The sequence below is a fragment of the Nerophis ophidion genome, linkage group LG01 (genome assembly GCF_033978795.1).
Source record: "Nerophis ophidion isolate RoL-2023_Sa linkage group LG01, RoL_Noph_v1.0, whole genome shotgun sequence".
NCBI lineage: Eukaryota > Metazoa > Chordata > Actinopteri > Syngnathiformes > Syngnathidae > Nerophis > Nerophis ophidion.
The window spans coordinates 4,974,014-4,990,082 of NC_084611.1; the positions used below are offsets into that span (position 1 = coordinate 4,974,014).

The window sequence follows — 16,069 nt, forward strand, 5'->3', positions numbered from 1 at the left end:
TATATATATATAAATATATATATATATATATATATATATATATATATATATATATATATATATATATATATGTTTGTGTGTGTGTGTATGTATGTATGTATATATATATATGTATGTATATATATATATTCAGAATTCGAATAAGGGTATCGCAACTGGCTCACCTTTACAGGTACTCGCCTCAGCATCATCTGTGATTCTGTGAACTCGCTCTCTTCATCTCTCCTTCCATCAAGACACCGGTGGGACTCTTCATGGCAGGGACGTCCTCCTTCCTGAGCTAAGACTAAGCTAGACCGCATATCTTAACTGGACATGAGTTGGTTGACATCAGAAGGTTCTCAAATGCCTCAAGTATAATTATAAATAATATATATAATTGCTCTGTTTATTGCAGTTCTGAGTGTTGCTGGCTCAGGTTTGGTTTTGGAATTGGATTGCATTGTTATGGTATTGTTGTGTATTGTTTTGTTGGATTGATTAAAAAAAAAAAAAAAATTGATTTTTAATAAAATGAGAATCGATTCTGAATCGCGATTCGTATTTGAATCGTTTTTTTCCCACACCCCTAATATATGTATATATATATATATATATATATATAGAGGTCACCTATTTTTATATATTCAGTCGAGATTAATTGCCAGTCAGAATATTTTTATGATTTTAAATTAAAAAAATAGCAAAATACAAATTAATCATTATTTTCTAAAATTTGAAGGGAATAGAACGTTTTTTTAGTTAGTTTTTTAGTTTATTATTTCTTCGGTCAGTGGTCAACAAAATAACCAGTTTTACGTAAAACAAACAGTTCAATCAATGTTTATTTATATAGCCCTAAATCACAAGTGTCTCAAAGGGTTGCACGAGCCACAACGACATCCGCGGTACAGAGCCCACATACGGGCAAGGAAAAACTCCTCCCAGTGGGACGTCAATGTACATTCATGAATTGAAACAGTTGCAGAGCAAAAGGGTTTTGGCTGAAGTTGAACACTTATTGTGCCAAACCCTTCAAAGAGTAATGGCTCCCATTGCTATAGTCTTTGCGATGACTCGGCCAGGGTTTGAACTCACAACCTACCCATCTCAGGGCGGACACTAACCGCTAGGCTATTGTTGTATATAAATGATGTCTGTGAGGTATTAAAAACTGTCAAAAGGGACAAGCGGAAGAAAAATAGATGGATGGAAGTGTGTATTGTGTGTATTTCTTGCTCAGATGCAGTGGAATATGGGCTCAGAACACTGACAACATGCTTTAAAGGCCTACTGAAATGAGATGTTCTTATTTAAACGGGGATAGCAGGTCCATTCTATGTGTCATACTTCATCATTTCGCGATATTGCCATATTTTTGCTGAAAGTTTTAGTAGAGAACATCCACGATAAAGTTCGTAACTTTTGGTCGCTAATAAAAAAAGCCTTGCCTGTACCGGAAGTAGCAGACGGTGTGCGCGTGATGTCACGGGTTGTGGAGCTCCTCACATCTGAACATTGTTTACAATCATAGCCAGCAGCAGCGAGAGCTATTCGGACCGAGAAAGCGACAATTTCCCCATTAATTTGAGCAAGGATGAAAGATTCGTGGATGAGGAAATTTAGAGTGAAGGACTAATAAAAAAAAAAAAAAAAAAAGGCGATTGCAGTGGGGTCGATTCAGCTGTTATTATTGAATTGAATTATATTTATATAGCGCTTTTCTCTAGTGACTCAAAGCACTTTACATTGTGACACCCAATATCTAAGTTACATTTAAACCAGTGTGGGTGGCACTGGGAGCAGGTGGGTGAAGTGTCTTGCCCAAGGACACAACAGCATTGATTAGGATGGCGGAAGCGGGAATCGAACCTGCAACCCCCAATTTGCTGGCATGGCCACTCTACCAACCGAGCTACATTATTATCCTATATTTACTAGGATAATTCTGGATCATCCCTTATGTGCCTATTGTGTTGCTAGTGTTTTAGTGAGATTAGATAGTACTTGAAAGTTGGAGGGGTGTGGCCACGGGTGAGTTGACGCCAGAGTCTCTGAAGGAAGTCACGGCAGTTGAAGCAGGACGGAAGCTCCGCTGATGTCTCCGGTAAGAGGCGACTTATTACCACAATTCTTACATCCGAAAACTGCCGGTTGACATGTAGTCGGGATCCATGTTCGCTTGACCGCTCTGTTCCATAGTAAAGCTTCATCTTCGGGAATTTTAAACAATGTGTTTTTGTGGCTAAAGCAGGGGTAGGGAACCCATGGCTCTGGAGCCAGATGTGGCTCTTTTGATGACCGCACCTGGCTCTCAGGTAAATCTTAGCTGACATTGCTTAACAGGATAAGTAATGAATAATTCCGCTGGTAATTGTTGTTTTTTGCCATTTGCCTGTCTTTTCTTTGTTTTTGCTGCCTGTTTCCGCTTCGGTAATTAGACCCCAGCGAGGCACACCTGCAACAAATCACTACCCAGTACTATTTAACTTCGTCACCGCCAGCTGTTCCCTGCCGGTCATTGTCTCCTCTACCTTCCACGTGCAAGACGCCCGCTTTTCCTCACCAGACTTGGTATGTGGTTTTACCTTACCCCTTCTATTCCTCACCTCTTTGTGTTTGCTTCCTAGTCTCCCTGAGGTTGAGAGGATCTTTGTGCACACAGGCTAATTCCTCTGCCTTCCACTGAGTGACTTGCTAGAGTGTTTTTTTTTTTTCCATGGTGTGCACTTCTGCCTCCACCGCCTTTTAGTTGTATTTTCGGACTGATTAAATTATTCTTTTGTTATAATCCAACCTGGCCTCCCGTCTCTGCATCCTGGGGTCCATTCCTTGATCCGCACATAACAGGTAATCACAGTGTCAAAAATAACGTTCAAAATATAAAACATTCTCATGCATTTTAATCCATCCATCTGGTTTCTAGAAGTAGCATTAATGGTAAGAAGTATTGTATTTTATTGTTGGTTAGCTTCAGAATAACAGTGTGATTAAAAAGACTTATTATACTCTAAAAGTATTGGTCCTGCTTAAAAATGCATGCATTTAGTTGTATTCAGTCTTTGAAAAAATATTATATGGCTCACATGGAAATACTTTTTAAAATATTTGGCTTTTATGGCTCTCTCAGCCAAAAAGGTTCCCGACCCCTGGGCTAAAGGCTAAAAGCTTCCCACCTCCATCTTTCTACTTTGACGTCTCCATTATTAATTGAACAAAATGCAAAAGATTCAGCAACACAGATGTCCAGAATACTGTGTAATTATGCGATTAAAGCAGACTACTTATAGCTTGAATCTGCCTGGAAAATAATGTCCGCTACAACCAGTGACATCAAACGCGACGTTTTCAACACGACACTTCACGGGAAATTTAAATTTGCAATTTAGTAAACTAAAAAGGCCGTATTGGCATGTGTTGCAATGTTAATATTTCATCATTGATATATAAACTATCGGTAGTAGTGGCTTTCAGTAGGCCTTTAATATCAACAAACTTTATCACTCAACTTAAGTAAAACTGAGTTTGAGACCCCTGATCTAATCCATCATGTTAAGTGTTGTATCTCCCGCATGCATTCTCATGTGCCGTGTTAAACTGCTGTTGTAAGAAAAGTTTTTGTCACAAACCGAACAATTGAATGTTTTACCTCCTGTGTGTGAGCTCATGTGTCGAGTCAAGCTTTTCTTGTGGGAAAAGTTTTTACCACAAACTGAACAGTTAAAGTTTTGATCTGCGGCGTGAGTTGCCATGTGTTTGGTTAAACAGATCTTTGAGGCAAAGCCTTTACCACATACTGAACAACTGAATGGTCTTTCTTCCATGTGAATTTTTGTGTGTTCGGTCAGAGTGCCCTTCTGAGAAAAGCATTTACCACAGACTGAACAACTAAAAGGTTTCTCCCCTGTATGGGTTCTAATGTGTGCTGTCAAGTGTGACTGCTGAGAATAGTTTTGACCACAAATTTCGCAATTAAATGGTTTTTCTCCTGTGTGCGTTCTCATATGTGCTGTCAAATGGGTCTTTAGCGTAAACTGTCGGCTGCAAATTGAACAATTATAGGGTCTCTCGCCTGTGTGCATTCTCATGTGCGCTGTCAACTGACTCTTATGAGCAATATTTTTACCACAGACTACACAATTAAATGGTTTCTCTCCTGTGTGTCTTCTCATATGTGATGTCAGATGGGATTTATGAGAAAAATCTTGACCACAAACTGAACAATTAAACGGTTTCTCTCCTGTGTGCGTCCTCATGTGTCCAGTCAAATCGCTCTTTTGAGAAAATCTTTTACCACAAACTGAACAAGTGAATCGTTTTTCTCCCGTGTGTGTTGTCATATGTTGAGTCAAACTGCCCGTTTGAGTGAAGCCTTTACCACAAACTGAACAATTAAAAGGTTTTTCTCCGGTGTGTGTTCGCATATGTTGAATCAAATGTGTCTTGAGGGAAAAGCTTTTAGGGCAATCTGAACAATTAAACGGTTTTTCTCCTGTGTGAATTCTCACGTGTTGCGCCAAACTGCCCGTTTGCGTGAAGCCTTTACCACAAACTGAACAATTAAAAGGTTTTTCTCCTGTGTGCATTCGCATATGTTGAATCAAATGTTTCTTGACGGAAAAGCTTTTAGGGCAATTGGAACAATTAAACGTTTTTTCCCCCGTGTGAATTCTCATGTGTTCAGTCAAATTGCTCTTTTTCTTAAAGCTTTTGGCACAAACTGAGCAGCGCAAACATTTTTTACCTCCCTTCTTTTTAGATCGTCCAGAGTGTTTGTTGTCAGTGTGAGTCCTCATATCACCTTCACAGTCTGTATCGCTGCTCAAATGTTCTTCAATCTCGTCCTCAGCCTCGCTATCTGATAGTGGAGCTAAGAGGTTGTCTTGTTGTGGTTTATCCTCATGTTCTTCAGTCTTCACAGAGACAACCGTCAGTGGCAACTTGGTGAGATCAGCTTCCTCCGTTATCCAGAGTTCCTCCTCTTCCTCCTTAATGGGGTGGGGCCGTGGACGTTCTGGCTGTGAGGGAAGTCTTTCTGAAAAACCAGTCAGCTGCCGGACGTCTGCAGGACACAAACACACTTTAGTTCAGACGTGATCCATGAGATGTTTCTCCTTAAACTCACTACACACTTTCTTCTATGTACTGCATGTGTGTGTAGTGTTTCACGGACGTTATTTTCGAATGAATGATCAACGTTCACATGACTAAGCTAGGAATTAAACAAATTTAGCTATGGGCTAAACAATTAATTTTTAATTCTAGTTTGCCACTAGCCTTGGGCTTTGATCCACAAAAAAGAAAAACTTCGTCAGTGGTTAGGATTTGCAGCAACAGGCGTGGAACAAAAAACTTCACGCTGCAGTTTGGTTAAAAAAAGGTAGAAGCACAACAAACTTAAAACAGCCCAGTTGGGGGGTATGCAACTCTTTACAAGGGGAACAAAACCCTAACAACTAACAAATTCAGCCTAAAAAGCAGCCTACTGTGGTGGAATAATTTACTATGAAGGAAAAGTGCATTGCTTTCGGTCCCCTGGGGGTGGGAGGGGAGGTTGGGGGCTCGGGGGGTTGCCCATATATGCGGTCCTCTCCAAGGATTCTCATAGTCATCATTGTCCCTTACGTCCCAATGGGGTGAGTTTTCTTTGGCCTCATGTGGCCTCTACCGAGGATGTTGTTGAGGTTTGTGCAGCCCTTTGAGACACTGGTGATTTAGGGCTATATAAATAAACATTTATTGATTGATTGAAAATGGATGGATGGTATCATGTCTGATAAGAGAGAAACACGATGGTTAACGATCACTAAAACAGTCGCTAAATATGTGGTGCACATACACTTTGTGTTAGTTATTTACTAAAATTGTACTTTATTATTTACTGGTATGCAAAACGCAATGCTACATTTTTATTTTATTCAAGGAGAAGTTTTGCCTCTTTAATTTTTCCAAAAAAATATTCCATACAAAGTGAAATTTACAGTGTAGGCCAAACGTTTGGACACACCTTGTGTGTTTTCTTTATTTTCATGACTATTTACAATGTAGATTGTCACTGAAGGCATAAAAACTATGAATGAACACACGTGGAGTTATGTACTTAACAAAAAAAAAGGTATTGTAGCCAAACAGCTCAATTTTTGTTTCATCTGACCATAGAACCATCATCTAGAAGGTCTTATCTTTGTCCATGTGATGTCAGATGAAACAAAAATGGAGCAGTTTGACCACAATACCCAGCAGTAAGTTGGGAGGACAAAAGGTAAGGCCTTTGACCCCAGGAACACCAAACCTACCTTCAAGCATGGTGGTGGTAGTATTATGCTCAGGGCCTGTTTTGCTGCCAATTATTTTAGTTTGTCCTGAAGAATTTGGAGGTAATCCTCCTTTTTCATAGTCCCATTTAAAGCACCAGTCCATGTTAGAAAGGACATGTAAGCAAATATTAACATTGCTGTATGTATACTTTTGATTGCTCACATTTTCAGTAGAGCCATAATAAATTCATAAAAGAAGAAGACTGCATGAATGTTTTTTTGTGACCAACAAGTATGTGCTCCAATCACTACATCACAAAAAAAAATAACAGAAATGATTGGAAACTCAAGACAAGTCATGACCTGATGTTCTTTACAAGTGTATGTAAACTTTTGATCGCGACATGTCTTCATTCTTAGTTTTGATGTGACAATCTAGATCAGTAGGGAACCTATGGCTCTAGAGCCAGATGTGGCTCTTTTGATGACTGCATCTGGCTCTCTGATAAATCTGAGCTGACGTTGCTTAACACGATAAGTAATGAATAATTCCACTTGTAATCACGGTGTTAAAAATAATGTTCAAAATATAAAACATTCTCATGCATTTTTAATCCATCCATCCGTTTCCTACCGCACCTGTTCAAGAAGTTGCGTTAATGGTAAGAAGTTATTTATTTATTATTAGTTAGTGTGGGGCTTGCCCTCCTGGGGGTTCTTCAGGCCCCCAAGCACCGACATGAGAGCCTGTTTCAGGGTTACAATATTGTTTTATTTTTCAATAAGTCTCTCAGTTTCTTTCCAGCAATAGTTTTTCTAGCCCCAACCCAGTCTCTCCTCCTCGCTGCTGCTTATAACAGAGCGACAGGTGATTAGATAACGAGGCCCAGGTGGGCAATCTACGCACCTGTCGCTGCAGGCCCGCAGGCCACGCCCCCTCCACAGTTAGCTTCAGAATAACAATGTTATTACAAAGAATAAGAGACCTATTATACTCTAGAAATGTTGGTCTTACTTAAAAATGCACGTGTTTAGTTGTGTTCAGTGTTAAAAAAAATATTATATGGCTCATACGGAAATATATTTTTAAATATTTGGCTTTTTGGCTCTCTCGGCCAAAAAGGTTCCCGACCCCTGATCTACAATGTAAATAGTCATGGAAATAAAGAAAACACATTTAATGAGTAGAAGGTGTGTCCAAAGCTTTGGTCTTTCATAAAAATGTGAATTTTGTGAATTTTTTACAATAGTACTGACATTGTGAAAGTTCTCATGAGTTGAGTCAAAGTGTTGTTTTTAGAAAAGCTTTTAGCACAAACTGAGCAGATCAAACTTTTTTTTTTGTTTACCTCTCTTCTTTGGGGAACATTCAGAGTGTTTGTTGTTCCAAACACCTTCACAGTCTGTGTCGCTGCTCAAAGTTACTTCAACCTCGTCCTCATGCTCACTTTCTGACTGTGGAGCTAAGAGGTGCTCTGCTCGTGGTTTCTCTTCATCATCTTCAGTCTTCACAGAGACACCAGTCAGCGGCAACTTGCTGAGATCAGCTTCCTCCTGTGGTTCTAGAAGACACTCTCCCTCCTGAGTGATGCGGAGTTCCTCCTCTTCCTCTTTAATGTGGGGGGGCTGTGAAGCCTCCTGCTTCAAAGCGGAGGTCTCCCCATGCAGCGGAGGAGGAAGTTCTTCTGCAGGACACAAACAAACACATTTTACTTCAAAAATGAAACAATAGTTTCAGTCGACGTCACCTCCCTGTTCACCTTTGCCTTAACACTGCATACTTTCCATTCATGGGAAGGTTTTACCCACAAAAACCAGGTTGTGCCCCAGGATCACCTGTATCACCAATAGTAGCAAGCTTTTACATGGAGGACATGGAAAAGAGAGCTTTGAGCTATCATATATGAAATACTCGCGTTGTGGAATTATACTACTCCCCTCTTAACCACGCCCCCTGCCCCAACCACGCCCCTCACCCCCCAACCCCCACCTCTCAAGGCTGGCAAGTATGATGATGACAGGTGAAGTGTCACTTGTGACGTGACGAGTTTGACCCGGTGGAAATTCTAGGCGTACGCTAATTATTTGGCGAAACGAGTTTGACCCGGCGTTAATCCTGAGCCAGTGGTAAGGCTAAGCATGCGCTAAATATTTTGCGAAACGAGTTTGACCCGGCAGTAATTCTAGGCAGAAGCATACTATATGCCCGGCGGCAATTCAAGGAAATACGGTAATAGAAAACAGTGTCAGCAGCAACGTTTTAAAGGGGAACATTATCACAATTTCAAAAGGGTTAAAAACAATAAAAATCAGTTCCCAGTGGCTTGTTGTATTTTTGGAAGTTTTTTACAAAATGTTACCGGTCTCGGAATATCCCTAAATAAAGCTTTAAAGTGCCTTATTTTCGCTCTCTGCGAAGACACTGGCCATTTCCCTGTGACGTCACACAGTGCTGCCAATGTAAACAAACAATGGGAATACCACAGCAAGATATAGTGACATTAGCTCGGATTCAAACTCGGATTTCAGCGACTTAAGCGATTCAACAGATTACGCATGTATTGAAACAGATGGTTGGAGTATGAACATATTGAAGAAGAAACTGAAGCTATTGAGCGAATAGCTATTGACGCTATTCATAGCCATAGCATGGCCGAATAGCTGCGTCAGCATCGCCGGTAAAATGTGCGGACCAAACGATCAGGACTTTCGCATCTTTTGACACTGGAGCAACTTAAATCCGTCGATTGGTAAGTGTTTGTTTCGCATTAAATGTGGGTGGAAGGAAACGTAATATAGTTGCAAATGCATCTGCAGGTTATCCATACATCTCTGTGCCATGTCTGCTTTAGCACCGCCGGTAAATAGCATGTTAGCATCGATTAGCGTGGCATGTTAGCATCAATTAGCTGGCGGTCACGCCGCAACCAAATATGTCTGATTAGCTGGCAGTCAACATCAACAAAACTCACCTTTGTGATTTCGTTGACTTTATCGTTGCAAATGCATCTGCAGGTTATCCATACATCTCTGTGCCATGTCTGTCTTAGCATCGCCGGTCAAATGTGGAGACACTCTGGCACATTCAATGGGGGTCTGGCGGCAGACACTTTGGCATCTTGGGGCCAGCGGTGCAACTTGAATCCCTCCCTGTTAGTGTTGTTACACCCTCCGACAACACACCGACGAGGCATGATGTCTCCAAGGTTCCAAAAAATAGTCAAAAAAACGGAAAATAACAGAGCTGAGACCCGGTGTTTGTAATGTGTTGAAAATGAAAATGGCGGGTGTGTTACCTCGGCGACGTCACGTTCTGACGTCATCGCTTCCAGCGCGATAAACAGAAAGGCGTTTAATTCGCCAAAATTCACCCATTTAGAGTTCGGAAATCGGTTAAAAAAATACATGGTCTTTTTTCTGCACCATCAAGGTATATATTGACGCTTACATAGGTCTGCTGATAATGTTCCCCTTTAAACACTTTGTGTGGATTAAAATTAATTCATCACTTCAACAGGAAGATAAGGACATCCTTTAAGATGTCATCACAGTTAGAGCAGACATCATACAGTAAGATATAGTTTTATTATGTACTTAGCCATGCTGCTACAGTACATGATGTTTAGTATTTCACTTATGGGGCGGCATAGCTTGGTTGGTAGAGTGGCCGTGCCAGCAACTTGAGAGTTGCAGGTTCGATTCCCGCTTGTGCCATCCTAGTTACTGCCATTGTGTCCTTGGGCAAGACACTTTATCCACCTGCTCCCAGTGCCACCCACACTGGTTTAAATGTAACTTAGATATTGGGTGTCAGTATGTAAAGCGCTTTGAGTCACTTGAGAAAAGCGCTATATAAATCTAATTCACTTCACTTCAAGATGGATCTGTTTAGCAGACCTTCTAAAAGTTGTAGTCCATTCTCTTCATATTCAGGATTAAAAAAATAAGGTTCTGGATCATCATATGACCAAAACTAATCTTTATTGGCTCCCACAAAGTCTGCATGATTAGCATTGTTGTTGGTGGGGAAGGGATCTGTGGTTCCTACAACTAAGTTTAATGATCACATGACTAGCTAGCTCGTTATCCCTCAAAATGGCTTGGGGAATCACCGTGAGATCGATACTATTTTGATCCGGTCTTTTTACTCGCAAGCTTTGTAAGTCTTTCGGTGTGATTTGTAGTGCTGTAAAATTCCAGGAATATTCAAAGGCGGAAACTTTCCATGGGAATTAACGGGAATTAATGTGAAATTAATGGGAATAAACATTGAATGCAACATGCTAGATGTTACAGCATGATTATTAGCTAAAACAACCTGATTTAATGCAAATTCAGTAGAATTTCAACCCTTCACTGTGCATTCCTCCATCACATGTGCGGTGCATTCTTCCATCACATGCACAGATAATTCCCAGCATGCTACACACTCCAGCAGGGCTCTTTAGGCCACACTAGTATTTAAGCCCAAGGACTGGTAAGTGTTGATGATAATACTGGGGTAAATATATTTGATTTATGGTATTTAAGTGTAATAGAGGTGTAATTATTACTTTATGACTGTGGACTACTCCAGCAGACTTCCACTCAAGCTAGCTAGCTGTTCATGTACTTGTTAAATGATTTGGGGGCTAATATCTCTAGCTAGCTAGGTTTATGTACCACCACAGTCTCAAAATGAACCAAAAATATGAATCCGTTAGCCGTGATGCTAATTTTCTCTATGTTAAATCCCATTCATTTATGCTAACAACATTAGCGATCCGATTGAAAGTTTTTGTGATATGCAAAGTTCAACTAGCAAATGCTAACTCAAAAAGGTGTGGTTTCCTCTGCATTCTGTTCTGCTAGCCATTCTGTTGTCATACAAGAATGTAGCTTATACCCTGATTTAGCACGCTGATTGACTTTTCTTATTCATCTAGCCTATTTCTATTCATGTGTCCATCACTAAAATATCATCTAATTGATCCAAAACATATTTTTTGCAAAAAATCATTATAATCTGCAAATAATGTGTTGTTGCTTAATGTCTGTGCTGTGTAGAACTCGGCAGGGTAACCACGTAATACTCCACGTCAGTAGGTGGCAGCAGGTAGTCCATTGCTTTGAAAAAGTCGGAATGTGTCGGATGTGACAAGGATGGTTTGTTGTAGTCCCAATATGCAGACCACAGCGGGATGCAGCGTGCAGGTAAAACGGTATGTAATGCTTAAAGGGGAACATTATCGCAATTTCAAAAGGGTTAAAAACAATAAAAATCAGTTCCCAGTGGCTTGTTTTATTTTTCGAAGTTTTTTTTCAAAATTTTACACCTCCCGGAATATCTCTAAAAAAAGCTTTGAAGTTCTTGATTTTCGCTATTTGCGATGCGACTGTCCATTTCCCTGTGACGTCATACACTGCTGCCAATGTAAACAAACAATGGCGAATAACACAGCAAGATATCAATCAATCAATCAATGTTTACTTATATAGCCCTAAATCACAAGATATAGCGACATTAGCTCGGATTCAGACTCGGATTTCAGCGGCTTAAGCGATTCAAAATATTATGCATGTATTTAAACAGACGGTCGGAGTATGGAGGCAGATAGCGAAAACGAAATTGAAGAAGAAATTGAAGCTATTGAGCGAATAGCTATTGACGCTATTCGGCCATAGCGTGGGTGTACCTAATGAAGTGGCCCATAGCATGGCTGCCTTATTAGCATCGCCGGTAAAATGTGCGGACCAAACGATCAGGACTTTCGCATCTTGTGACACTGGAGCAACTTAAATCCGTCGATTGGTAAGTGTTTGTTTCGCATTAAATGTGGGTATCTAGTTTCAAATGTACATACAGCTAGCGTAAATAACATGTTAGCATCGATTAGCTGGCAGTCATGCCGTGACCAAATATGTCTGATTAGCACATAAGTCAACAACATCAACAAAACTCACCTTTTTGATTTAGTTGACTTTATCATTGCAAATGCATCTGCAGGTTATCCATACATCTCTGTGCCATGTCTGTCTTAGCATCGCCGGTAAATGTGCAGACACTCTGGCACATTCAATGGGGGTCTGGCGGCAGATTTCTTGCCAGTGGTGCAACTTGAATCCCTCCCTGTTAGTGTTGTTACACCCTCCGACAACACACCCACGAGGCATGATGTCTCCAAGGTTCCAAAAAATAGTCGAAAAAACGGAAAATAACAGAGCTGAGACCCGGTGTTTGTAATGTGTTGAAAATGAATATGGCGAGTGTGTTACCTCGGTGACGTCCCGTTCTGACGTCATCGCTAAAAGACAGATAAAAAGAAAGGCGTTTAATTTGCCAAAATTCACCCATTTAGAGTTCGGAAATCGGTTGAAAAAATACATGGTCTTTTTTCTGCACCATCAAGGTATATATTGACGCTTGCATAAATTTAGTGATAATGTTCCCCTTTAAACCAAAAATGAACAAAAGGGTAAGGGAAAGCAAAAGGCAATGGCTATGCAAAGCGAAAGTAAAACTGAACTGGCTAGAAAGTAAACAGAAACAAAATTCTGGACGAGAGCAAAAACTTACGGCGTCCACAAAGTACATCCGTACGTGACAGGACAATCAACAATGTCCACACAAACAACTTAAATAGCCTTGCTTGCTAACACAATAGCGCTCAAAGGAAGACATGAAACTGCTACCAACAAAACGGGAAGGGCCACCAAAATAACAGCGCAAGACAAGAACTAAAAGCACTAGACACAGGGAAAACACAAACAAACTCAAAATAAGGCACGACGACATGGTGGAGTTTCATTTTTTTGACCTTTTCTGCTAGTGGTGTGCCTCCGGATTATTTAAAGAAAATAACATGCCTTGCCTCAAAAACTCTGCTCTATAACAAAGTCAGATACCTCAATAATATCGTGCACGGCCATTTTTTTCTAATTTTAATCATTCACTGAATTTTATATACATTTTCAATACAAAAATGCGTAGCTTTTTTTCAATAGTTTTAGTGTCATGCAACCTACATACTTTATTATACTAGATAATAGTAGCGCTGGCCTTTTACTATCACGCACAGCTTTTTATTTTCAAAGGGTTTTTACAAAAAATAAATCAAATAAAGTTCAATAGAGAGGACCCAGATGAGCTGGTTCGGGCATCTGCTCAGGATGCCACCCAAACACCTCCCTAGGGAGATGTTTAGGGCACTTCCGACCGATAGGAGGCCACGGGGAAGACCCAGGACACGTCGAGAAGACTATGTCTCCCGGTTGGCCTGGGAACTCCTCGGGAGGAGCTGGACCAAGTGGCTTGGGAGAGGGAAACCTGGGCTTCCCTGCTTAGGCTGCTGCCCCCGCGACCCAACCTCGGATAAGCGGAAGAAGATGGATAAATGGAGTTTTCCGGTCATGTGACCATGGAATTTAAAGGCCTACTGAAAGCCACTACTAGCGACCACGCAACGCAGTCTGATAGTTTATATATCAATGATGAAATATTAACATTGCAACACATGCCAATACGGCCGCATTAGTTTACTAAATTGCAATTCTAAATTTCCCGCGAAGTATCCTGTTGAAAACGTCGCGGAATGATGACGCGTATGATGAAGCATGCGCGTGACGTCACCGGTGGTGATCCCAGCTATAAGTAGTCTGTTTTAATCGCATAATTCCACAGTATTCTGGACTTCTGTCTTGCTGAATCTTTTGCAATTTGTTCAATTAATAATGGAGACGTCAAAGAAGAAAGCTGTAGGTGGGAAGCGGTGTATATCAGCCGCTTTTAGCATCACAAACACAGCCGGTGTTTCATTGTCTACATTCCCAAAGGATGAGCTTTACTATGGAACAGTCAATCAATCAATCAATGATTATTTATATAGCCCTAAATCACTAGTGTCTCAAAGGGCTGCACAGAGCGGTCAAGCGAACATGGTTCCCGACCACATGTCAACCGGCAGGTTTCGGTGAGAAAATTGAGCTAATAAAATCGGCTCTTACCGTAGACATGAGCGGAGCTTGCGTCCTCCTGCAGCTGCGGACTATTACCTCCTCCCCCCGGAGACACTGGCGGTCACCACACCCGTGGCCACACCCCTCCGACTTTCAGGTACCATATAATCTCACTAAAACACTAGTAACAGAATAGGCAGATAAGAGATTTTCCAGAATTATCCTAGTAAATGTGTCTAATAACATCTGAATCGCGCCAATTGCCCTCGCCTTTTTTTTCCTTTTTCTAGTCCTTCACTCTCACTAACCTCATCCACGAATCTTTCATCCTCGCTCAAATTAACGGGGGAATTATCGTTTTCTCCGTCCGAATCGCTCTAGCTGCTGGTGGCCATGATTGTAAACAATGTGAGGAGCCCTCACACGGGTGACGTCATTGTCTGCTACTTAAATGATAAATGGGTTGTACTTGTATAGCGCTTTTCTACCTTCAAGGTACTCAAAGCGCTTTGACACTACTTCCACATTCACACACACATTCACACACTGATGGAGGGAGCTGCCATGCAAGGCGCTAACCAGCACCCATCAGGAGCAAGGGTGAAGTGTCTTGCTCAAGGACACAACAGACGTGGCAAGGTTGGTACTAGGCGGGGATTGAACCAGGGACCCTCGGGTGGCGCACGGCCACTCTCCCCACTGCCCCACGCCGTCCCCAATTAGTTTCCTCAGTTCCCAAACGTTTATTGAGTGTTGTTAAAAGAAAAGGTGATGTGACAGAGTGGTGAACATGCCCTTTCCCAACTACTTTTGCACGTGTTGCAGCCATGAAACTCCCAAGTTAATTATTATTTGCAAAAAAAAAAAGTTTATGAGTTTGAACATCAAATATCTAACAATCACGGCGGCTCTTTCTTTACATTCTTCAACAAAGTTGGCTAATTTCTCATCAACGCTCTTTACGAGGTTCGCGTTTGCCTCCATTTGCACTTTTTCGAAACCTTTCAACTCACTCACCTTCAGGTTTGCTGGAAGATTCTCTTTCATGTTCTCTTTGACATGACGTCGCCATCTTAGCAGAGCAGTAGTCGTCCATCTTCTAGCACGTCTTCAATCTCCGCGTCAGCTAACATTCCATCAATCCAAACTCCACTTCCGTTATGTGGGCTTGAGTTAAAAGTCCTTATTTGATCATCTACATCACAGTTAGATCGTAAACTCTGAAACCACTTCAGGAAGCCACGGTGTTCAGTCCGCCATTTTGTTTGCAGTCCAAGTCTTCCCGCTCCTAGATCCGTTTGCCCATGCGCCAAATGCCGGCTACTTCCGTTTCGTACTTAACATCAGGTTTTTCAAAACAAAATTATGTTAATACTTCTTTCAACAGCCAGTTCGCGAAAGTATCTACTCATAAAATAAATATTGGAAAACTAATAATAATAATACATTTTATTTGGTAGAGCACTTTTCAGGGTACTCAAAGACGCTTTACAGCAGGGGTAGGGAACCCATGGCTCTAGAGCCAGATGTGGCTCTTTTGATGACTGCATCTGGCTCTCAGATAAATCTTAGCTGACATTGTTTAACACGATAAGTAATGAATAATTCCGCTGGTAATCACGATGTTAAAAATAACGGTCAAAATATAAAACATTCTAATGCATTTGAATCCATCCATTGATTGATTGATTGATACTTTTATTAGTAGATTGCACAGTACAGTACATATTCCGTACAATTGACCACTAAATGGTAACACCCCAATAAGTTTTTCAACTTGTTTAAGTCGGGGTCCACGCTAATCAATTCATCCATTTTCTACCGCATCTGTTCAAGAAATAACAATGATATTAAAAAGAATTAGACTTATAATATTCTAAAAATGTTGGTTTTACTTA

At 40.9% G+C, this 16,069-nt stretch overlaps 1 protein-coding gene across 1 annotated transcript; it reads right to left on the reverse strand.

The window, feature by feature from the left end:
* Positions 1–2,862: 2,862 nt before the first annotated feature.
* LOC133549520 (gastrula zinc finger protein XlCGF57.1-like) lies at positions 2,863–15,469 on the reverse strand. The gene is made up of 3 exons (XM_061895017.1): positions 15,189–15,469; positions 7,586–7,921; positions 2,863–5,041 (listed from the first exon to the last, which is right to left on the reverse strand). The coding sequence occupies exons 1-3, from the start codon at positions 15,265–15,267 to the stop codon at positions 3,519–3,521; spliced, it is 1,938 nt and encodes a 645-aa protein (XP_061751001.1). The 5' UTR covers positions 15,268–15,469; the 3' UTR covers positions 2,863–3,518.
* Positions 15,470–16,069: the final 600 nt, after the last annotated feature.

Bases quoted from the DNA above. Each gene is read 5' to 3' on its own strand.
- LOC133549520 (XM_061895017.1), bottom strand. From the start codon at position 15,267: ATGGACGACTACTGCTCTGCTAAGATGGCGACGTCATGTCAAAGAGAA. The intron at 7,922-15,188 runs GTGAGTGAGTTG...TGTGTCCTGCAG, and splicing joins ATCTTCCAGCAAACCTGAAG to AAGAACTTCCTCCTCCGCTG. The intron at 5,042-7,585 runs GTAAACAAAAAA...TGTGTCCTGCAG, and splicing joins ATGTTCCCCAAAGAAGAGAG to ACGTCCGGCAGCTGACTGGT.